Source organism: Oncorhynchus mykiss, chromosome 23, assembly GCF_057628025.1.
Source record: "Oncorhynchus mykiss isolate SJ-2025 chromosome 23, ASM5762802v1, whole genome shotgun sequence".
In the NCBI taxonomy this organism is placed as follows: Eukaryota; Metazoa; Chordata; class Actinopteri; order Salmoniformes; family Salmonidae; genus Oncorhynchus; species Oncorhynchus mykiss.
The window spans coordinates 7,945,303-7,965,596 of record NC_143044.1 but is presented as its reverse complement, the minus strand read 5'-3'; the positions used below and the strand labels follow the sequence as shown (position 1 = coordinate 7,965,596).

Genomic DNA, 20,294 nt, shown 5'->3' with positions numbered 1-20,294 from the left:
AGATATTGTCAAGTTTAATTTGTTTAAGAACCTTAGGGTTTGTACCTACCGAAATTGTGCCACCCACTGCTTGTATTTCCCGCCCATACTTTTCCATAAACTCTTCAGAATAGTGCAGATTTCTAGGCCAATGAAAACGTTCTTCCTCTGGGATGTCCAAATTGTCTAGGATTCTATATGAAACCTTCATCAAGCTACAGCATTTCCATAACAAAAGATGGTCAATCTATTTATCTTTTACCCTAGATGCAGAGGGGAGTAGCCATGGTTACTGTACTCGAGTCAATACAGCCACGCTGAAAAACACGGACCGTAGACGCATCTCAAATTTACTTCAAACTTGGGTATTTTATGGGGGTTTGAAATAAAACAGAGATGAATACTTTGGCAAATTAAGATAATGAGAAGTTTTTAAACATGATCGTTCAAATCTATTTCAAGTACTCTGAAATGTAAGGTCATTTTTATCAGTAACTATTGAGAGAACAACATGCTCATAAAATAAGCATCTACTATGTTTGATTGAGTCAAATGGCCCAATGATGTAAGAGGGTTAGGACTTCATAGCTAGATGTATGTGTCATCTAGTGTTTCATAGCTTACCACCGCATTATACGGTAATAACTTCTATAGCCTTTTGAGGCAGACTCTCTAAAGTTAAGTAGTGCCCTCGGGATGGTAATAAAACAAGTGTTCTTTGTTAATATGTCTGTTTGGAAACATTTATTAAAATAATACTGGCTAAATGAAACATGCCACAACCAAACATCCCTAAATGTGAGGAATCATTTAAATGTAAATGATCGGAATCAGTAATAGAGATAAGGCTTTGTCAAGGAGTTAATTTAATGCAGTGTTTCTTAATCATGGTCCTGGGTGCCCAAAGGGTGCACATTTGAGTTTTTTCCCTAGCACCAGACAACTGATTCCACCAATCAAAGGTTTGATGATGAGTTGATTAGTGGAATCAGGTGTGTAGTGCTAGGGCAAAAACTCTAATTAGCAGGACCAGGATTATGAAACACTGATTTAATAAACTACAAAGAATCTCAAATGAAACAAATAATGTAGCTGATTTTCTCGTTTATGTAATTCAAATCTGTAAAGAAATCATTTAATATTTTGTCTTACACACATAGAAAATAAGATATAAAAATACATTATAAACTTAGAACAATGGCTGCAAATAGACATACTGTTTTCTCGTAGGCAATAATTTGGGTATGGTTACACACAATTCATGGAGTAAATGCTAACAGAATCAGTTGAGTTTGACAGCATGGAGTCCTGTAACACGCTTGATTTGCACACTCAGAAAACAAACACCAGATCAAGAATAATGCATCAAAATAGCATATAAAAACCTCTGATAATAGCATAACATGCAGGTTATTAAGGGATGGGATTGCCATGCTTTATTGGCTATGATATGTTTTCACTCACAACCAATAAAACCATTCGTTTGCCACCATTCTTTTATCACCAATATCAATTTATTGTAAAATATTAGTCTTAATTCAAAGTCAATCCAATATCGTAAATAATAATAAGATTACTAATAACAATGGTAATAATAAGTATGACAATAATCATAATAATTATTGAGAATACATACTAATTCATCATTTATAACTGATAATAATAATATGCAATTGCACTACAGAACAATGTCTGAAACATAATACTGAGACTGAAACTAAACGGCACACACATTAAGACACAATCTGAGACACAGAGACTCTCCATAAACCACTAGAGGCCATTCTGTTGCATAGTAAATAAAGAAGGGGATGTGGAGCAATGTTTTGGTGTAGACTGGGAAGTACACACAGGCTTTACAGTCAACCACCTAGTTACCACAATCACATAAACCCTTCACCTAGAACTACCACAGATGCCGAGTCAGCAGATGTCTGGTCACTGAGACTACCGACCCAATACTCCTCTATAGAAAGTAAATCAGGAGGGAAAAAAAAGACAAGTCCTCATCTCATGTGATGGGTGATAGAGAACTACATCATGGTTGAGAGCTCAGCTCTATGGGTAGTGGGATGTCTATGCCAATGACAACTCCTACATAAGGCCAGTCCAGAACAGCACGTAAAACAGTGAAACACAGTCTATTTATAAAGAACCACAGACCCTCCACTCAAGGAAAGGTAAAGACATGCTCGACTATCTGGAGAATGTCAAAAAAAAACCTTGGGACTGTCCTGGTATGAGCAGCTACTACTACTGGATATAATAATTGGGCGACTCTGAGCTGAGGCCCTCATCAACAGACAAAGATATAATACTATTTGTCCATTTAGGACATTGATAGGACTGTGTAGACACTGACTCGGACAGTATTGGTATACTCAGTGCCGGCTCTATCATTTTGAGGGCCCTAAGAGAGATTTGGTTGGGGGAGGCCCCCCCCCCACCAAGCGGGCACATTTTTTTTGTGGCCCCCCTCTTGATGACGGAGAGACAAATGTACGTTCTTAAGTAAATGTCCTGCAATTCTACACATTTTGCCATTGGGTGTAGAGAAAATGCTGCAGTTTTAAAGCAAGTTTTCTGCAGTTCTACAGATTTTGCTATGGGGCGGAGATAATTTTTTTGCAATTTCATAACACATTGCAGGCAACTCTACTCATTATGCCATTGGGGCAGAGAGATTTATTTTTATTTTTACAGTTTTAAAGCTAATTTCCTGCAATTCTACCAATTTTACCATGGTGTAGAGAAAAATTGTTGCAGTTTTAAAGCTCATCATAATCCAATGAGTCCCACGGCGACGCTGGCACGAGTTGGACTTCTTATGTTGCTTATGCCTGGAGCCGGCCCTGGGTATAGTATTGATATTACTACTCGATGGAGCACAGGAGGCTGCTGAGGGGAGGACGGCTCATAATAATGTCTGGAATGGAGTAAATGGAATGGCATCAAACACATGGAAACCACAGGAGGTTGGCGGCACCTTAATTGGGGAGAGCGGGCTTGTGGTAATGACTGGAGCGGAATCAGTGGAATGGGATCAAATACACCAAACACACGGTTTCCATGTGTTTGATGCCATTCCATTTACTCCATTCCAGATATTATTATGAGCCGTTCTCCCCTCAGCAGTCTCCTGTGATTGAAACCATGTGTTTGATGTGTTCGATACCATTCAATTTATTCCATTCCAGGCATAACTATGAAACCGTCCTCCCCAATTAAGTTGCCACCGGCCTTCTGTGCTATGGAGCCACCAAAAAGTACTCTTGTGTACCTACGGAAAGGGACCTACTGTGTCTGTCTAGTGTAACAACAAGGCTGAGGTGACTGACTCCGTCTCAGGGCATCTCTCAGTGGCTGACAGACTGTGTGTACTGACTTGTGCTGCAGCTTAAAGGCTGATGACACATTCAGATATCAGAAACCATATGAGTAAAATAAGGCACTTTGTCGTTTTTTTTACACTTCAGTTAAATCCTCAACCCCGAATTAAAATGAAAGGTTGTTTTGGTCTTCACACAGAAAGAAAACAGGATAGTTTTCATGACATAAAGGGTTTCATTACAAATTTCTCTTTACAATAGTCGAAGGTATAAAAGACTATGTTTTTGAAAAATATATATTTTTTTCTTTCCCATGAGCACCCGTGTGTAATAAAAGTGTCTATTTTCTTCACATTGGTGCTCTCCCCCATTTTTACACATGTATCTACAGTTTCAATACATTTGTACAGCAGATAGGCAAGCATGGCTTTTACATCCTCAAAGAAACAGTTGACTGAAAGAAATGTCTTTATGGCAGAAAAACAACAACGACAATGCCAGGTAACGGGGCATGTACTCTCCCTTCTATAGTCTTGAAACTCTCTGTTGGACCCCAGGGCTTAGATGAAATCAGATGACGTGTTAACACCCGACACCCGGTGTCGGAGGTGTAACTGCATTGCAGCTGTCAAGTTGGTGAGCAGCTGCTCTTGATCACTGTCACAAAGCCACACCCATCCCAGTCGCGTTAGGAAGTGCCGAAGAAGAAAGTGTAGGCTATATAGAAATAATGACGCCAAATCATTAAATTAAATAATGAGAATTTCTAGGTGTAGATTACATCTCATATTCCAGTGATTGAACTTGTGATCAAGGCTGCATGGAATTTCTCTTAATGTGACTCCGTGCAGCCAATGGCAATGTCAGGAACCACTTGTGGATTTGACAGCTCTAACGCAGTTTCACCTCTGACACACAGCCAAAACAACCACTATGCAGATTGTCTGACTGAATAGAGCCCCTATTCTCTCTTCAAGTCCTGCTTAAATGAAACCTCCTCGGACTTCATAGTCAGTGAAGAGAGATGGGTCATCAGTTGGCAGGGGTAGATAGAGAGAGAGAGGGAGAGAGAGATAGATATATATATATATATCTGAGAGAGAGAGAGAGAGAGAGAGAGAGAGAGAGAGAGAGAGAGAGAGAGATGGGTCATCAGTTGGCAGGGGTAGATAGAGAGAGAGAGGGAGAGAGAGATAGATATATATATATATCTGAGAGAGAGAGAGAGAGAGGGAGAGAGAGAGATATATATATATATATATATCTGAGAGAGAGAGAGAGAGGTGGCAGGACTCACCACGCTGCTATACATTCATAGTCAGCTCAGTTACCATGACAGTGGGAAGGTCACCTGGGCGATGTGGCAGGTCCAGGGGGTACGGTGATTTTGGGCGGTCAGGGAGTGGAGGTTTGCATCCTTCTTGATCTTCAGGAGGCGACCAACGGGGCGTTACCAGGGTGTTTTAGAGTGTGGTGTGTTTGGGGGTTGATTGGCAGGGACTCGGTCAGGGAGGATAAGAGGGGGCATATCAGACCTTATTGCTTAACAATGATTCAGTGCAGGTCTAGAGCCAGTATCTGTCCCCCTAATAAGCAGACTGGGCAGGCAGGAGGGGGCTGCCAAGCCATTGTAGTGTGTCCATTAGTCAGGTGATGAGAAGCTGTGCCTTGACTGACTGTAACAAGCCAAGGCTGCTTTTTCCCCCTTCTACCAAAGAACTGATGTGCGGGCAATGGCCAGGTCGTCATTGGTTGAAGATTTCAGAAGGTCAGAAGGTCAGGGGTTAGTTGCCAGTGGCGGCTGGGGGGGGGGGGGGGGGGGGGGTGTTAAGAAACAAACAAACAGAAAAGAGAGAAATTATAAAGGAGAGAAACAAAAATGAAAGGAAAGAAAAAAGATAGAGGAGATTAGTCTCAGCTAGCGACAGCAGGATGACAACATGGCTTAACTAATCAGAGCTATACCATGCATCCATTCAATCCACCATGCAATTTCGCCACAACTGCGACCGACCAATCTACACGTGACACCATATGTTTCCATTTGCTTCGCTTCGCTTTGACCGAAGCCAGAGCGCTGGACGCAAAACGCTGTGTCAGAAATGAAAACAATTCATGCATCCTTCTGTTTGTTTAGATAAAAGGACAATTCATATGATGGGTTGATTGAATCCAAGAGTTCAGCAAGAGCTACTCATCTATATCCTTACAATGTCGTAAAGTCATGAAAGCATGATTTTACATAACGTGAAAGACAGTCCCGTCCCTTAAGCTCACGTGTTAAAAAGGAGGGAATTAAAAAAGACAATTACAGTAGTTCTAAATGGTTAGTAGCAGTCAAGTAAATGGACAGTAAATCTAGGCAGAGGGAAAGATCCAAACGAGACGGAGGAAGGTATAGTCGTGGACAACAGTCAGTAAAGTTATTGTTACCTGACTGCTAATAAGTATTAGAGCACTTCAGAGGTTCAAGAGTCAAGCAGCTAGTAGTGGTGGAAGTGAATATTAACAAGTCTCATTGTTTGGGAATGAATTCATTTAGAGAGGTTACAGTGAGAAATTCAAGAAGTCCACACTGCTGTGGAAAAAATCATTTTAGGCCAAAACGGTGTTTGTCATTAAAAAAAAAAAAAAAAACTCAATATCATTTTTTTATTGCCTTTTCAAAGTATGTTTTCTATTTACAACAAGCATGAAAATCTTTGCTTTAATGATACAAAGCAACACTACATGGTATTTTCTAAAATAGCACACTATCCATGAAACGTTAAGCTGTGAGCCAAAGCCGTCACTTCAGCCAGTGCCCTCAGCTTAGGAAACAATATACAATTTACAGGACACATAATATAAAATGCACTTGCATATAAACACTGAAAAGGTCCTGTCTTTTGTTTAAAGCCCTAAAATATATTCAAAAATAAGAGGACATTTTCTAAAGTGGTGCTATAAAGCTGCTATGATGGATATTTGTCTTTCCTACAAATAGCCCTATAGAATAATCCTTGCTATTTCTGACATTTCATATACATTCCTGCTTTATATTTTATATATATATTTATATATATATTTCAAGAAGCCACAAGTAAATACTATTTTCTTTGCAACAACAAAACATTTAAAGAAGCTTTACGGTAAAACATGATTATTATTTTTTTTCTTTTTAATTCTCAAGTGGAACATTTCTGGTAAATGCATTCACACTCTGGCAATTTCTCATCCAAAATGGACCCTAGAATTCTCTGTCCACTCCACAGTGGTCCGTTTAAGACGTATGCAGCTTAGGTCATATGTTTCATTTCATCGTCTGAGGTTCTGCCATTCTGACTGCAGCAGAGGAGATGAAGAATGCTTTTGACTTAAAAAAAAAAAAAAATCATTCAGTGCAAAATAAGATTTGTGCTGTAGTCTCTCTTTTCAAATGAAGCAACAACCAAACAGATGTAAAGAAAAGAAGACTTCTTTACCAGAGTGACTAAATACTGTAAATCTTACTGTATTAAGAGCTTAAGAACTGTATCGTTGAGAGCTGTTGTAAAATGCTTTCTAATGCACTGTAAAGTGTCCAGAGGAAAATCTAAAGAGGATATACTGTATACAGTGCCTTCAGAACGTATTCAAACCCTTTTACATTTCCCAGATTTTGTTGTGTTATAAAGTGGGATTAAATGGATTTAATTGAAAAAAAGATTGTCAATGATCTACACAAAATACTCTGTAATGTCAAAGTGGAAGATTTTTTATTTATTAATGGGAAATAAAAGAGTAATATATCTTGATTAGATAAGTATTCAACCAGCAGCATACCACCCTGCATCCCACCGCTGGCTTTAACCAGCAGCATACCACCCTGCATCCCACCGCTGGCTTGCCTCAAAAGCTAAGAAAGGTTGGTCCGGGTCAGTCCCTAGATAGGACACCAGATGCTGCTGGAAGTGGTGTAGGACTCTGTCCTCTTGTCCCCCCCCCCCAAATAATATCCCAATAACACAAGGCAGTGATTGGGGACATTGCCCTGTGTAGTGTGCTGTCATTCATCCCCCTTCTCTCCCCTAAACCTATTCCCCAGGTCGTTGCTGTAAATGAGAACGTTTTCTCAGTCAACTTACCGGGTTTAAATAAATAAATAAAAAGATGGTCGTTGATCATTGTTAGACAGCCATTTTCAAGTCTTGCCATAGATGTTCAAGCCGATTTAAGTCATCTTGGTAAGCAACAGTGTATATTTGGCCTTGTGTTTTAGGTTATTGTCCTGCTGAAAGGTGAATTTGTCTCCCAGTGTCTGGTGGAAAGCAGGCTGAACCAGGTTTTCCTCTAGGATTTTGTCTATGCTTAGCTGTATTCCATTTATTTTTATCCTACAAAACTCCCTCGTTCTTGCCGATGACAAGCATACCCATAACATGATGCAGCCAACATCATTCTTCAAAATATGAAGAGTGGTACACAGTGATGTGTTAGGTTAGATTTGCCTCAAACATAATGCTTTGTATTCAGGGAAAAACGTGTATTTCTTTGCCACATTTTTTGCACTATTACTTTAGCGCCTGCCTTATTGCAAACAGGATGTATGTTTTGGAATATTTTTTTCCTACAGGCTTCCTTCTTTCCACTCTGTCATTTATGTTAGTAATACAATGTTGTTGATCCATCGTCAGTTATTTCCTATCACAGCCATTAAACTCTGTAACTGTTGTAAAATCACCATTAGCCTCATGGTGAAATCACTGAGCGGTTTCCTTCTTCTCCGGAACTGATTTAAGAAGGGGGCCTGTATCTTTGTAGTGACTGGGTGTATTGATACACCATCAAATGTGTACAATTAATTACTGCACCATGCTCAAAGTGATATTCAATGTCTGTTTTTTTTACCCATCTACCAATAGGTGCCCTTTGCGAAACATAGGAAAACCTCCATGGTCTTTGTGGTTGAATCTGTGCTTGAAATTCACTGCTCGACTGAGGGACCTTAAAGATAATTGTATGTGTGGGGTAGAGAGATGGGGTAGTCATTTAAAAATCATGTTAAACACTACTATTGCACACAGAGTCCATGCAACTTGTTATGTGACTTGTTAAGCATATTATTACTAGGCTTACTAGGCAAAAGGGTTGAATACTTACTGACTCAAGACTTAAGCTTTTCATTTTTAATTTGTAAACATTTCTAAAAACAATCCCACGTTATGGGGCGTTGTCTACATCACTGACACAACCTCTCAACTTAATCCATTTTAAATTCAGTTTGTGAATACTTTCTGAAGGCACTGTAAATCTCTAGACCCCAATTGGCGTACTTATTTGATAGTGTATTTACTATTTTGAGACCGTTCAACAGCTTTGCCAATATGAGCTGATAAAAAGGCCCACATCTCTTAGCTTCCTCCCTGCTTCCACCCGTCAGCCTGCCTCTTACACACAGGCTTGGCCGGTTGGCCTGCACTCAATCCCCCCTGCTTCATGGTTCAACCCCCCAAACCGTACTGATACGTCAATCACATTACGTTGTATTACCGTAATGTTTGAATAAACCAACATTTTAATGGTGTAAAACTGTTCATCAGAGTGTGGGAGCCAAACCTATGAAGAGGTAGATTGAATACAGGCTTTTGTGCAATTTCATTGGATGTTGGTTTGTCATTAAATTGGTCAGTAACCTATCCGTTACCATTATTATCATGCATTATCATTATGGATTAAGGTTTGACCTTTTAGTAATAATACCCTTTGCATAATATGCACTTCTTAAGTAACTCCATATTACAGTTATTTTTATATTAATTTATTTGTTTTAGGGCAGATTTGAGCTATCAAGTTTTCAGAAGCAATTCACAGACAGCGCTACAGTGCCGAAACCTGAATATCCTTAGACCCAGTTTGCATATACTGTTAATTATATATGTTAATTGTTCCACATCATCTAGCAGCAAAAAAAAAAAGGTGATTCGTGAATTGGACTTATTTAAACAGTATTACAATTGAATCAATTTCACTGGGTTTTCAACTTCAACGTATGTACTAAAATGTAGGTTGATTTATCCAAAAATGTCTGCATGTAGGCAGTTTTTCAATTGGCATTTGCATCCTATTTTCTGGCACATTGCAAACACTCACTTGATTGGGTACAAGGAATGATCTGTAGTGAAATGTGATGATACACAGTGTGGGTGTATGTACAAGGCACACTTGGTGTATTAAGCACCAGGGGTATAAGGATAAAACAGAGAAAAGGCACCGATAGAGAACAGATCCCGCAAATTCCTTGTTGCTCGCGTAATTTGACAAATGGTTTCTTCTCTGGTTTACTACCTCGGTTATTCTCAGTATTCAGTGGGAGAATTATAAGGTCTGTATGGACTTCGAGAAGAAGGTGTGACCCGTGTGGACTTTAGAGAGCGAAAGCTCTGACTGTTGTGTTTGTTTACCTTATCTGCAGAATAAAACCATTTCCAGTCTATAGCCTACCACGTGTCCATCCCTCTTTTCTTATAACGCCGTTGTTGAGAGACTTTAAAAAAATACTGTAGTAAAAATGGGGAGATGGAAAAAAAATATATGACATGACAGGTTTACACTTCTGTGTTGTCCTTGACAATACAACGGGTCAGATTCCCAAAACATGAATTTCCTCAAACAAATAAATACAAATGGACATAATTTATCGATTAAAACGCTACATTATCCACGTAAGAAGCTGAAGACTTAAGTGCATTTGAAATAAAATTACGAGCCTCCTCGTTGAACGGAGGGGGGGAAACTAAAATACAGGTCGTTTGATCTTCTTTTTTTAATAAAGGGGTATCGTCCATTATTTGTCATCGACATCATGTCAGAGTCATAAAGTCATCGGAATAATAGAGTGGAGTGTTTTTTTTGTGTGTTTTAAATGCAGGTGTGTATGTTTGTGTCTCTACCTAGATAGCAAAAGCATCATTCGGCTACTGTGTTGTGGTCACTAGTTCTCAGAATCACCTTGTACAGCCCTCCACGTACGCACTCTGAGAACAAATGTATTCCAAATAAATGTTTCTCAGAGGCCACGACGAGGAAGGGTGCTTAGTATGTTGCATCACATCCCAAACCGGAACGACTAGCTGAACAATTTGTACATGTTGCAAAACAGATCGGGACCAACAGTGAGCAGGCATTGGCAATGAAACACAAATGCATAAGGGCTAAACTAACCTCGGTCTGCGGTCACTATCCTTTGGTAAGGATGGACCCGCAGTTCGTGCCTTCGAACCTTAGTAGTCACTGCACCTGCTCGGATTGCAACAACATGACCAAAACAAGGATTAGGTCATTTCCTCCTTCGCCGTTTCCATCAAGTCAATTCGTCATATCATCAAGGTTTATACGACCAAACACGTAACACAATTAGGAAAAAATCTTTAGAAATACATGTTAAGGCACAAATTATACTCATATACTTCATCGTAACAAGGAGAAATCTTGGACATAGTAGCATTTGTGATAATGGAGTAACCTTGACTGTAAGGATCCATTGTTTTCTTGAGTCCTTGTTACAAATTTGCAGAAATTAGGCATTTATGCACACACACACACACACACACACACACACACACACACACACACACACACACACAGAGGGGAGCTTTACTAGTCACATAATCTCAGGTTGAGCATCAGGAAGTGCATCTCTTCCGTTATTTGTTTTAAATATAATACTGATCACTCACTCTCTGGTTAAAGCCCAGAGATGAAAGCTTTTAGGCACATTTGCAGTAGTAAAAAAAATGAACATCTCTTATAAAATAAAAAATAAAAAGAATAGGTAGAAAAAAAGGCAATGAATTAAGTGATCAGTAAAGCGTGACAGTATTGTATAGATGTTCAATCCCAGACATAGCAGTCAGTGGAACAGTCGCATACCGTAGGTCTGCGAAAATATACTTCTATGAATGTGTGTACAGGATGCACATACACACTCACACATAATGCATGGCGTTAAGGCCTGTGCCTCTTCGGGGAGGTTTGGCCGGTGTAAACATCAGTAGTGAGGGAGCCTGTCTGTCTGTCTGTCTGTCTGTCTGTCTGTCTGTCTGCCTGTCTGCCTGTCTGTCTGTCTGCCTCTGTCTGTCTGCCTCTGTCTGTCTGCCTCTGTCTGTCTGCCTCTGTCTGTCTGTCTGCCTGTCTGCCTGCCTGCCTGCCTGTCTGCCTGTCTGCCCGTCTGTGTCTATCTGCCTGTCTGTGTCTGTCTGCTTGTCTGTGTCTGTCTGCCGGTCTGTCTGCCTGTCTGACTGCTATATGCCCGGCTCTTGGTTCATTACACTCAAGGCAGCTGTGAAACAAAAGCACATGTGTGTCAACACTCAGATCGAATGAGGGGCTCAGTAAGGATCCGTGAAACTCTTTTAGCCTTTCGTGGGGAAAGCCACACCTATTGAATAAAGGAAGGGAACGGTGAATTAGTGGCAGGAGTTCCTGTCAACACACACCAGGCCCCTATTCCCGAAGCCATTTTAGGACACTCCGTTTGAGTTCATGCAAAAATGCGTTATACAAAAGGGCTATGTTGTTCACTCACTGACTGTCGTTTGGGCTGAAAGTCTCATTCTGTGAATATTTCTCATGAGAGTGAAGTTAAGACTGTCAGTGTCGGGACAGAATGTGAATAAAGCCTGTGAAGCCTAGACACTTTAACTGCAGGTGCCCCATCGCCAATACACACCATCTCCCCCATTGGCTCCGCAAGCCCTCTCTGTCGACCCCCTCTGACCCCTCACCGTCCCCATGTTACCCCTCAGGACGCCCCCAAGCCACACCCAGAGAGAGGGGGGCGCCCCCAGGGGGGTCTGCAGCAAGGTGGAGCTCAGTTCTCCCTCATCATCATACACAAATATATCATCATCATCATCAGGACAGGAAATCAAAAAGGGTTGATCAGTAACAACACACGTCACTTTGAACAGACATTAAAAGAGGAAGGGCCGAGGCTTCCCCTTGTGGCTTGTGGTTGTTCAGAGAGGGCCAATCCTCAACCAGTCCAGCGTGTGGTGGCGGGGAGGGAGGAGGGAGATGAGGAGGTGGGTGTGTGTTGTTTGAGGGGGTGGAGGGAAAGAGGGAGGGAAGGGACGTTTCTTTAAAAGGGAGGCCGGTTGCAGGGCTCTCCTCGCTGCACAGTGATGGGAAAGTGACAGGTCTGAAACCCCAGGTAGAGGGGCAGCTCTTCGGCCTTTGAGGACGCTGTATAGGTCACACAAGAGAGAGAGACAGGGTGAAATCTTCACTGGGCTCCGCCGCTCCTCGACCCCCCCCCTTCACAGTAACACCCCCACCCACCCAGCCTCACCCCCCCAACCCAGAATCCCCACTCCCCTCTCCCTTCACCCAGACACAGTTGGGGGCTTGGTGCACTGCATTAGGCGGAACTCTGGCTACTAATGGCTGACACCCTGGCTGTCTGGAATGTGCTCAACCCAATTGGACACGCTGCTGTTGACCTTTTGGTGCATTGGTAACAGTTCAGATTTACAATGTGCCTTTGGGTACAGTCTGTCTTAATGGAGTCAAGTCGTGTTTGTAATATGATATTTTCTAAAGTGGCTTTTTTCAAAGCCATGGGGCTGCGTGTGTATGCAGGGACTGGGAGAGAGGAGGGTAAGGACCCTTTTCCGAATGAAACCGCTCCCTCTTACAAATCACAGAGCCAGTAGAGCTCTTAACTTCCAGTTCATTTATGCACACATTTCTTAAAGGGCTTTTTAGAGGAGAGAATTGTCTCATGATAGTGAAAAGAAAGATGCAGTAAAGAGCTGGAATGTTTTTTTTTTCTTTCTGTTGCTGACCCCTCTCTTTCAGTGGTATCTCCTGGGAGGCTGGGGCGGGCGAGGGCGAGAGACAGGGGAGTGTGGTATTATTCTGAGGGGGGGGGGGGTCGTCACAAAAGTGTGAATGGGGGGGCGGGGCCGTATTTAGGAGGAGTGGCGCAGGATCAACGTGGGGGCGGGATTCCACTGGCCATGGGGGTGGTGGTGTTGGTGGGGGGCTGCGGGGCAATCGCAGGGGCACGCATGCTTACCTAACACCCCGCTGGAGTCGATGGGGTACTCCAGGATGGAGGTGGCAGGGGCCAGCGTGTAGGGGTAATCGTACGGCGACGCGTATATGAGGCCCGACTCGGGACCCTGGGTCATGACGCCCGGGTGGGGCGAGCCGTTGGGCATGCAGGTCTGGATCTGTCGGATCAGGGGCATTAGGGTGGGGCCGGCCGGGGTGGAAGTGCGCAGGGTGTTCTGGGGCATGGGGGCGGGGCCGGCGATGATGCGGGGCGCCTGGGCGTTCGCTGCAAGAGAGAAGGCAAGGGCAGCTGGAGTGTGCGGAAAACACGGGAGGAGAAGGTGGAGGAGGAGGAAGAGGGAGGGGTGTGTGGAGAGACCAGAGGGGGAGGAGAGGTGGAGGAGGAGGAAGAGGGAGGGGTGATGGAGAGACCAGAGGGGGAGTAGAGGTGGAGGAGGAGGAAGAGGGAGGGGTGTGTGGAGAGACCAGGGGGGGAGGAGAGGTGGAGGAGGAGGAAGAGGGAGGGGTGATGGAGAGACCAGAGGGTAGGAGAGGTGGAGGAGGAGGAAGAGGGAGGGGTGTGTGGAGAGACCAGAGGGGGAGGAGAGGTGGAGGAGGAGGAAGAGGGAGGGGTGTGTGGAGAGACCAGAGGGGGAGGAGAGGTGGAGGAGGAGGAAGAGGGAGGGGTGTGTGGAGAGACCAGAGGGGGAGGAGAGGTGGAGGAGGAGGAAGAGGGAGGGGTGATGAGAGACCAGAGGGGGAGGAGAGGTGGAGGAGGAGGAAGAGGGAGGGGTGTGTGGAGAGACCAGAGGGGGAGGAGAGGTGGAGGAGGAGGAAGAGGGAGGGGTGTTTGGAGAGACCAGAGGGGGAGGAGAGGTGGAGGAGGAGGAAGAGGGAGAGACCAGAGGGGGAGGAGAGGTGGAGGAGGAGGAAGAGGGAGGGGTGATGGAGAGACCAGAGGGGGAGGAGAGGTGGAGGAGGAGGAAGAGGGAGGGGTGTGTGGAGAGACCAGAGGGGGAAGAGAGGTGGAGAGAAGTGGAAGAAAAAGGAGGATACAAAACACAAGTTAGCATCTATCACACATATCATAGGACACACTCAAAGAATATCAGATAAGTCAGGAACCGGAGAAAAAGCTACATAAACAAACTGTTCGACAGACTGGCCTTACTTAGCTTCCACTACACAGCATTTAGCACAATATAAGAGAGGTCTTCAAGGATTGCCTCCATTCATCTCTAGCACGGAGTTTGATTCGGGCACAACAGTGCTGGCTGGGATCTGTTCAGCACAAACACCATGCGATTGGAATGAGGCACGCATCTCCCTCAGCGACACAAAATGGACGCCCAGTCAGAGCCAGACCTCTCTTCCTCCTTCAAAAGAACTTGACCGAGTGCCACCCAATAGGACAGAAGGGAAACCAAAGTAACTAAAGAAACAACGAAAAATGCACTGAGGGGAACGCTGAACGTGGCAAGCCAAAAGCACACTCTGTTCAATTCATGGCACCGCACAACGCTCCTGGGCTAGTCGTGAGCGAAAAGGAGCAGTTTGAATTACACTGCTCCCGGACACACAAAGGGCTGTTCTACCGTGTTAGTCAGTGCCCCCCTCCCCCTCCCTATGGAGAGGGGCGCGGTGATGTCATCCTTACGTGACTTGATGTTGGCGTCTCGGTAGGTGCCGTTGAGGATGGCCAGCTCCATCAGCTGCATCTTCTTCAGGCTGTCCTCTCCCTCCGCCTGGAGCACAGAGACACAGGAACAGTCACACAGAGACACAGGAACAGTCGCACAGAGACACAGGAACAGTCACACAGAGACACAGGAACAGTCACACAGAGACACAGGAACAGTCGCACAGAGAAACAGGAACAGTCGCACAGAGACACAGGAACAGTCGCACAGAGACACAGGAACAGTCGCACAGAGACACAGGAACAGTCGCACAGAGACACAGGAACAGTCGCACAGAGACACAGGAACAGTCGCACAGAGACACAGGAACAGTCACACAGAGAGCAGAATATGTTGAACGGCGACTCATGTCTGCACGGTATGTAAGACTTGGAGCACAGACACACACTGTATGACTGTCTCACATCAGTACACAGACACTCAGCTCTCTCACACATGCCGCACGCACGCACACACACACACACACAGACAGAATCCAAATCGACAAAGCAACCAAATGGCATCCGATCCTGCCAGACACCGAAAGACACAAACGTTCCTACCAATTATCAGCAATTATTTACTGAAGCGATTTGCTTGGCAGTTTGAAAAGATCCAGCAGGAGCCCAGATCTAGATTCAGTAGCAGCAGGGTATCCAATCTGCCACCGCATCTTTGATATTTACTTCAGCCCTTAATCGGCTCATCTGCCAGAGTAACGAATGGGAGGAGAAACACTTTGTTCATCAGTCAAACTTTTCCACATCACTGGGATGATTCATCTCCACGCCTAGAGCAACAATGCGTTTTCAAAACGTAACGCAACAAGACAGAACTTGATCACAACTTTGATTTGGGGAAAAGCGGTGAAGATGAGAAGACGAGGGGGCGGGGAAAGCGGTAAAGATGAGAAGACGAGGGGGCGGGGAAAAGCGGTAAAGATGAGAAGATGAGGGGGCGGGGAAAAGCGGTGAAGATGAGAAGACGAGGGGGCGGGGAAAAGCGGTGAAGATGAGAAGACGAGGGGGCGGGGAAAAGCGGTAAAGATGAGAAGACGAGGGGGCGGGGAAAGCGGTAAAGATGAGAAGACGAGGGGGCGGGGAAAAGCGGTGAAGATGAGAAGACGAGGGGGCGGGGAAAAGCGGTGAAGATGAGAAGACGAGGGGGCGGGGAAAAGCGGTAAAGATGAGAAGACGAGGGGGCGGGGAAAAGCGGTCAAGATGAGAAGACGGGGGGGCGGGGAAAAGCGGTAACGATGAGAAGACGAGGGGGTGGAGAAAAGCGGTAAAGATGAGAAGACGAGGGGGCGGGGAAAAGCGGTAAAGATGAGAAGACGAGGGGGCGGGGAAAAGCGGTAAAGATGAGAAGAAGAGGGGGTGGGGAAAAGGCATTGACCTGACGTGTGCGTGAGCGTCGTCTACAGAATCACAGTGAACGTACTTTTAGAAAACACTCTGAGCCAAGCCTTCGGGAGCCAAAAACAAAACGCACAATGGGCTCCTGTATCTACTGTAAACATCAATACTTTTTAATAATTGAAGACTGCAGTGATTAATAGCCTATGAAGAGAAGGCACTGCGGGAATAAATCCCCCGGACTCTGAGTCTACTGTCGTTCCAGAGGAGGCTGGTATATAAGATCTGGGATGGAATGGATGGAACGGTATCAAACACATCAAACATATGGAAAACCCCGTTTGACTCCTTGCCATTCATCCCATTCCAGCCGTTACAATGAGCCCGTCCTCCTATAGCTCCGCCCCACCAGCCTCCTTTGTCTAGTTCTGTCCTTGAGTGGTACTGTTATGTTCAATTCTCTTTGAGCAGCAGCGTAGCATCGATATAATGTGTGTGTGTGTGTGTGTGTGTTTTTGGGAGTGTTTAAGGACAATACAGTGTCGTCCTCTGCACATTCCTCTCCGATTATACGGTAGGGAGGTGTGGAGGCTTTTCGATCTTGGACAATGGACACCAATGGATGACTCTTGGTCTGTTTGCTTTCTAGTCTGCCTTCAGCTTGTAGTTGTTGGCCTGGGCCAGTGAGTGGTGCTGTGTTGTCACTCATATCAGTGAGTCCAGTAAGGCTATCTTAACACCTCCACTGTTACAGTCTGTATACTGCTGTGATGTGGTTCTGGTCAGGGATGCACGTGTGAGAGTCTGTTGCCCGTGATTGCTTGGCCCTCTACTTTAGCTGTCAGTGTCAATGGCAGTAGTCCACGAGTCATGTTCTCACATCAACCTCTGTGTGTCTCTTCTTAAAACCTCCCAGCTAGGAATATCACAGGAGGTTGCTGGCACCTTAATTGGGGAGAATGGGCTCGTGGTAATGACTGGAGCGGAATCTGTGGAATGGTTTCAAACACAACAAACACATGGTAGTTTTTGCTCTTCTCTACCTCCAACTCTGCTGTGACAGTGTTGCCGTGGGCCCTTCCCGCTCCCACAGCTAAACGCTGCCAAGCACAGACACAGAAAGGGCCACTCTCTGTCTCTCTCTGCACAACTCACACAGTAGCACAATTCAGCAGCCGGCCACAGACGCTGGAGCGTGTGTTTTTCAGTGTGCGTGTGTGTGTGTGTTTGTGTCTTACATTTTTTTTATTGTGTGCGCTAGCGTGAGTACCCATTTGTGTTTAGATGGGTTCTATTTCCAGGTGGCGCAAGTGTCAAACGCACGTTCTGCAATTGACCTGTCTAGCATCAGCAGGCGCTGAGTTGGGAGAGGTGGCAATATTTTAGGTGGGTCTTTTTTTTAAAAATAAGCACAAAAGTGACAATTTCATGCAGCGCTAATGGGAGGTTTTATAAGACCCATCCAAAGCAGGTCTTATCAGTAACACAGTTGGTAATGGAGTGGATTCTGGGTGCAGAAGCGGAGCTTATCCAGCCATGACGCATAGTGCCCATGGAAGGAGAGATGTGCCTTTTGTACCAGTAAATCTCGTATTTAGAAACCCCCCCCCATTCCGTTTAATTTGATTAAAACCGAAGCATAGTCTACCCTCCCCTTAGTCTTTTTTATCCTGGCCATTGTCCAAGTAGCCTATGAATAAAGGGGTTTTAAATAGTCTACTGAGAGTGACTTGAAATATTGGAGTTTTTTTTTGCCCTCATGCTTTTTCATTGTTCACAATTCACATACCTGCCTACTTCATTTCTCTTGTTCAAGTAGTCTAATCCATCCCCATTTTCAAAGAGCGCCCCTCGTCTGACTACCAAAGACGCGCTCCTCTAAACTATTCAGTCCTCTAACAATTCCATATCAACTGCACATGTTCTGGAGAATGTGCCTCGCACAAAGGCAACGGTATAATTGACAGGAGCCTAGTATTTTGTATAGATGTGCGAATGTTATGCATAAAGACATCTAGAGGCCTGAATGTGCACGTAGTGCCAAACGAAGGAGAGAAGTGATTTTTTGATATCATGCTTCTGACCCCGCCCTATTTCGACAAGACAGTTTGTTTTTCATTTCATTTGATTAAAAACCAAACCTCCCCGCCACTCAATGTTTGTTTTTATGTTGCCCTGCTCAATGCATTTCTCAAACAGTGTTTGGCTCGTGAGACTGCTTTGAAACAAATATGAATCACCAAAGCTTTATTAAAAGAACAAGTTCGGGAGCAGCAAAACAGTGAGCGGACATCGCCTTTGTATGATTCTTTTTGCCGTCTCCAGTGATTATTTTGCACGTGTGTAAAAGCCTCCATAATCTACCTTCATATTATATACCCACGGGGAGCAATTATGGTGCCTGTAACTGTATCAAGACCGAGCCCATTTAAAACAAGTTCTTTCATTTTGATTCAAATGATTCACTCTCTTTTTTTAAGTCTGATCAATAGTGAATTGAATCTTGTTTATGGACAATGTTTGGCATGTCCATGGCTCAGACATAGCAGACATAATGCAATTTACAGTAGGCCTATCAGTGTGAGTGCTATGTTTAACGATACAGTGCCATTCAGAAAGTATTCAGACCCCTTGACCTCTTCCACATGTTGTTACGTCACAGCCTTATTCTAAAATGGATGAAATAAATACAATTCCTCAACAATCTACACACAATACCCCATAATTACAGAGCAAAAAAAGTTTTAGAAATGTTTGCAAATGTATTAAATATAAAAAACATAAATACCTAATTTACATTATTATTCAGACCTATTAAATTGATCTCAGGGGAATCCTGTTTCCATTGATCATTCTTGAGATGTTTCTATAGCTTGATTGGAGTCCACCTGTGGTAAATTCAATTGATTAGACATGATTTGGAAAGGCACACACATGTATATATTAGGTCCCATAGTTGACAGTGCACATCAGGGAAAAAACCAAGCCATGAGGTCGAAGGAATTGTCCGTAGAGCTCTGAGATAGGATTTAGTTGAGGCACAGATCTGGGGAAGGGTACCAAACAATGTCTGCAGCATTGAAGGTCCCCAAGAACACAGTAACCTCCATTATTCTTAAATGGAACCACCAAGACTCTTCCTAGAGCCTGCTGCCTGGCCAAACTGAGCAATCGGGGGGGAAAGGCCTTGGTCAGGGACGTGACAAAGAACTCGATGATCACTCTGACAGAGCTCTAGAGTTCCTCTGTGGAGATGGGAGAACCTTCCAGAAGGACAACCATCTCTGCAGCACTCCACCAAACAGGCCTTTATTGTAGAGTGGCCAGACGGAAGCCACTCTTCAGTAAAGGCACATGATAGCTAGCTTGGAGTTTGCCAAAAGGCACCTAAAGAAACAAGATTCTCTGGTCTGCTGAAACCAAGACTGAACTATTTGGTCTGAATGACAATCGTCACATCTGGAGGAAACATGGCACCATCCCTACAGTGAAGCATGGTGGTGGCAGCATTGTTTGGGGATGTCTTTCAGCAGCAGGGACTGGAAGACTAGTCAGGGTAGAGGCAAAGATGAACGGAGCAAAGTACAGCGAGATGAAAACCTGCTGCAGAGCACTCAGGACTTCAGACTGGGTGAAGGTCCACCTTCCAACATGACAACAACCCTAAGCACACAGCCAAGACAATGCTGTAGTGGCTTCGGGACAAGTCTCTGAATGTCCTTGAGTGTCCCAGCCAGAGCCCGTACTTGAACCCGATCAAACATCTCTGGAGAGACCTGAAAATAGCTGTGCAGCAATGCTTCGCATCCAACCTGACAGAGCTTGAGAGGATCTGTAGAGAAGAATGGGAGAAACTCCCCAAATACAGGTGTGACAAGCTTGTGCTTCAACAAATACTGAGTAAAGGGTCTGAATACTTATGTAAATGTGATATT

The 20,294-nt window shown here is 44.2% G+C and overlaps 1 protein-coding gene across 8 annotated transcripts in view; it reads right to left on the bottom strand.

Annotated features, from left to right (window-relative positions):
• Positions 1-696: 696 nt before the first annotated feature.
• The window catches only part of LOC110502352 (KH domain-containing RNA-binding protein QKI), a 149,771-nt gene continuing 130,173 nt past the window's right edge, over positions 697-20,294 (bottom strand). For 4 of the 8 annotated variants that reach the window (XM_090216682.1, XM_090216684.1, XM_090216683.1 and 1 more), the window contains 2 exons: positions 14,983-15,070; positions 5,947-13,635 (listed from right to left, as the gene is read on the bottom strand). In XM_090216682.1, coding sequence (XP_090072808.1) covers positions 13,241-13,635; positions 14,983-15,070 — 483 coding nt within the window. In that variant the 3' untranslated portion in view covers positions 5,947-13,240. Of the gene's footprint in view, positions 5,110-5,946; positions 13,636-14,982; positions 15,071-20,294 lie in introns of those variants that run through there. The other 4 variants (XM_036959644.2, XM_036959646.2, XM_036959643.2 and 1 more) reach the window with 2 other exon arrangements.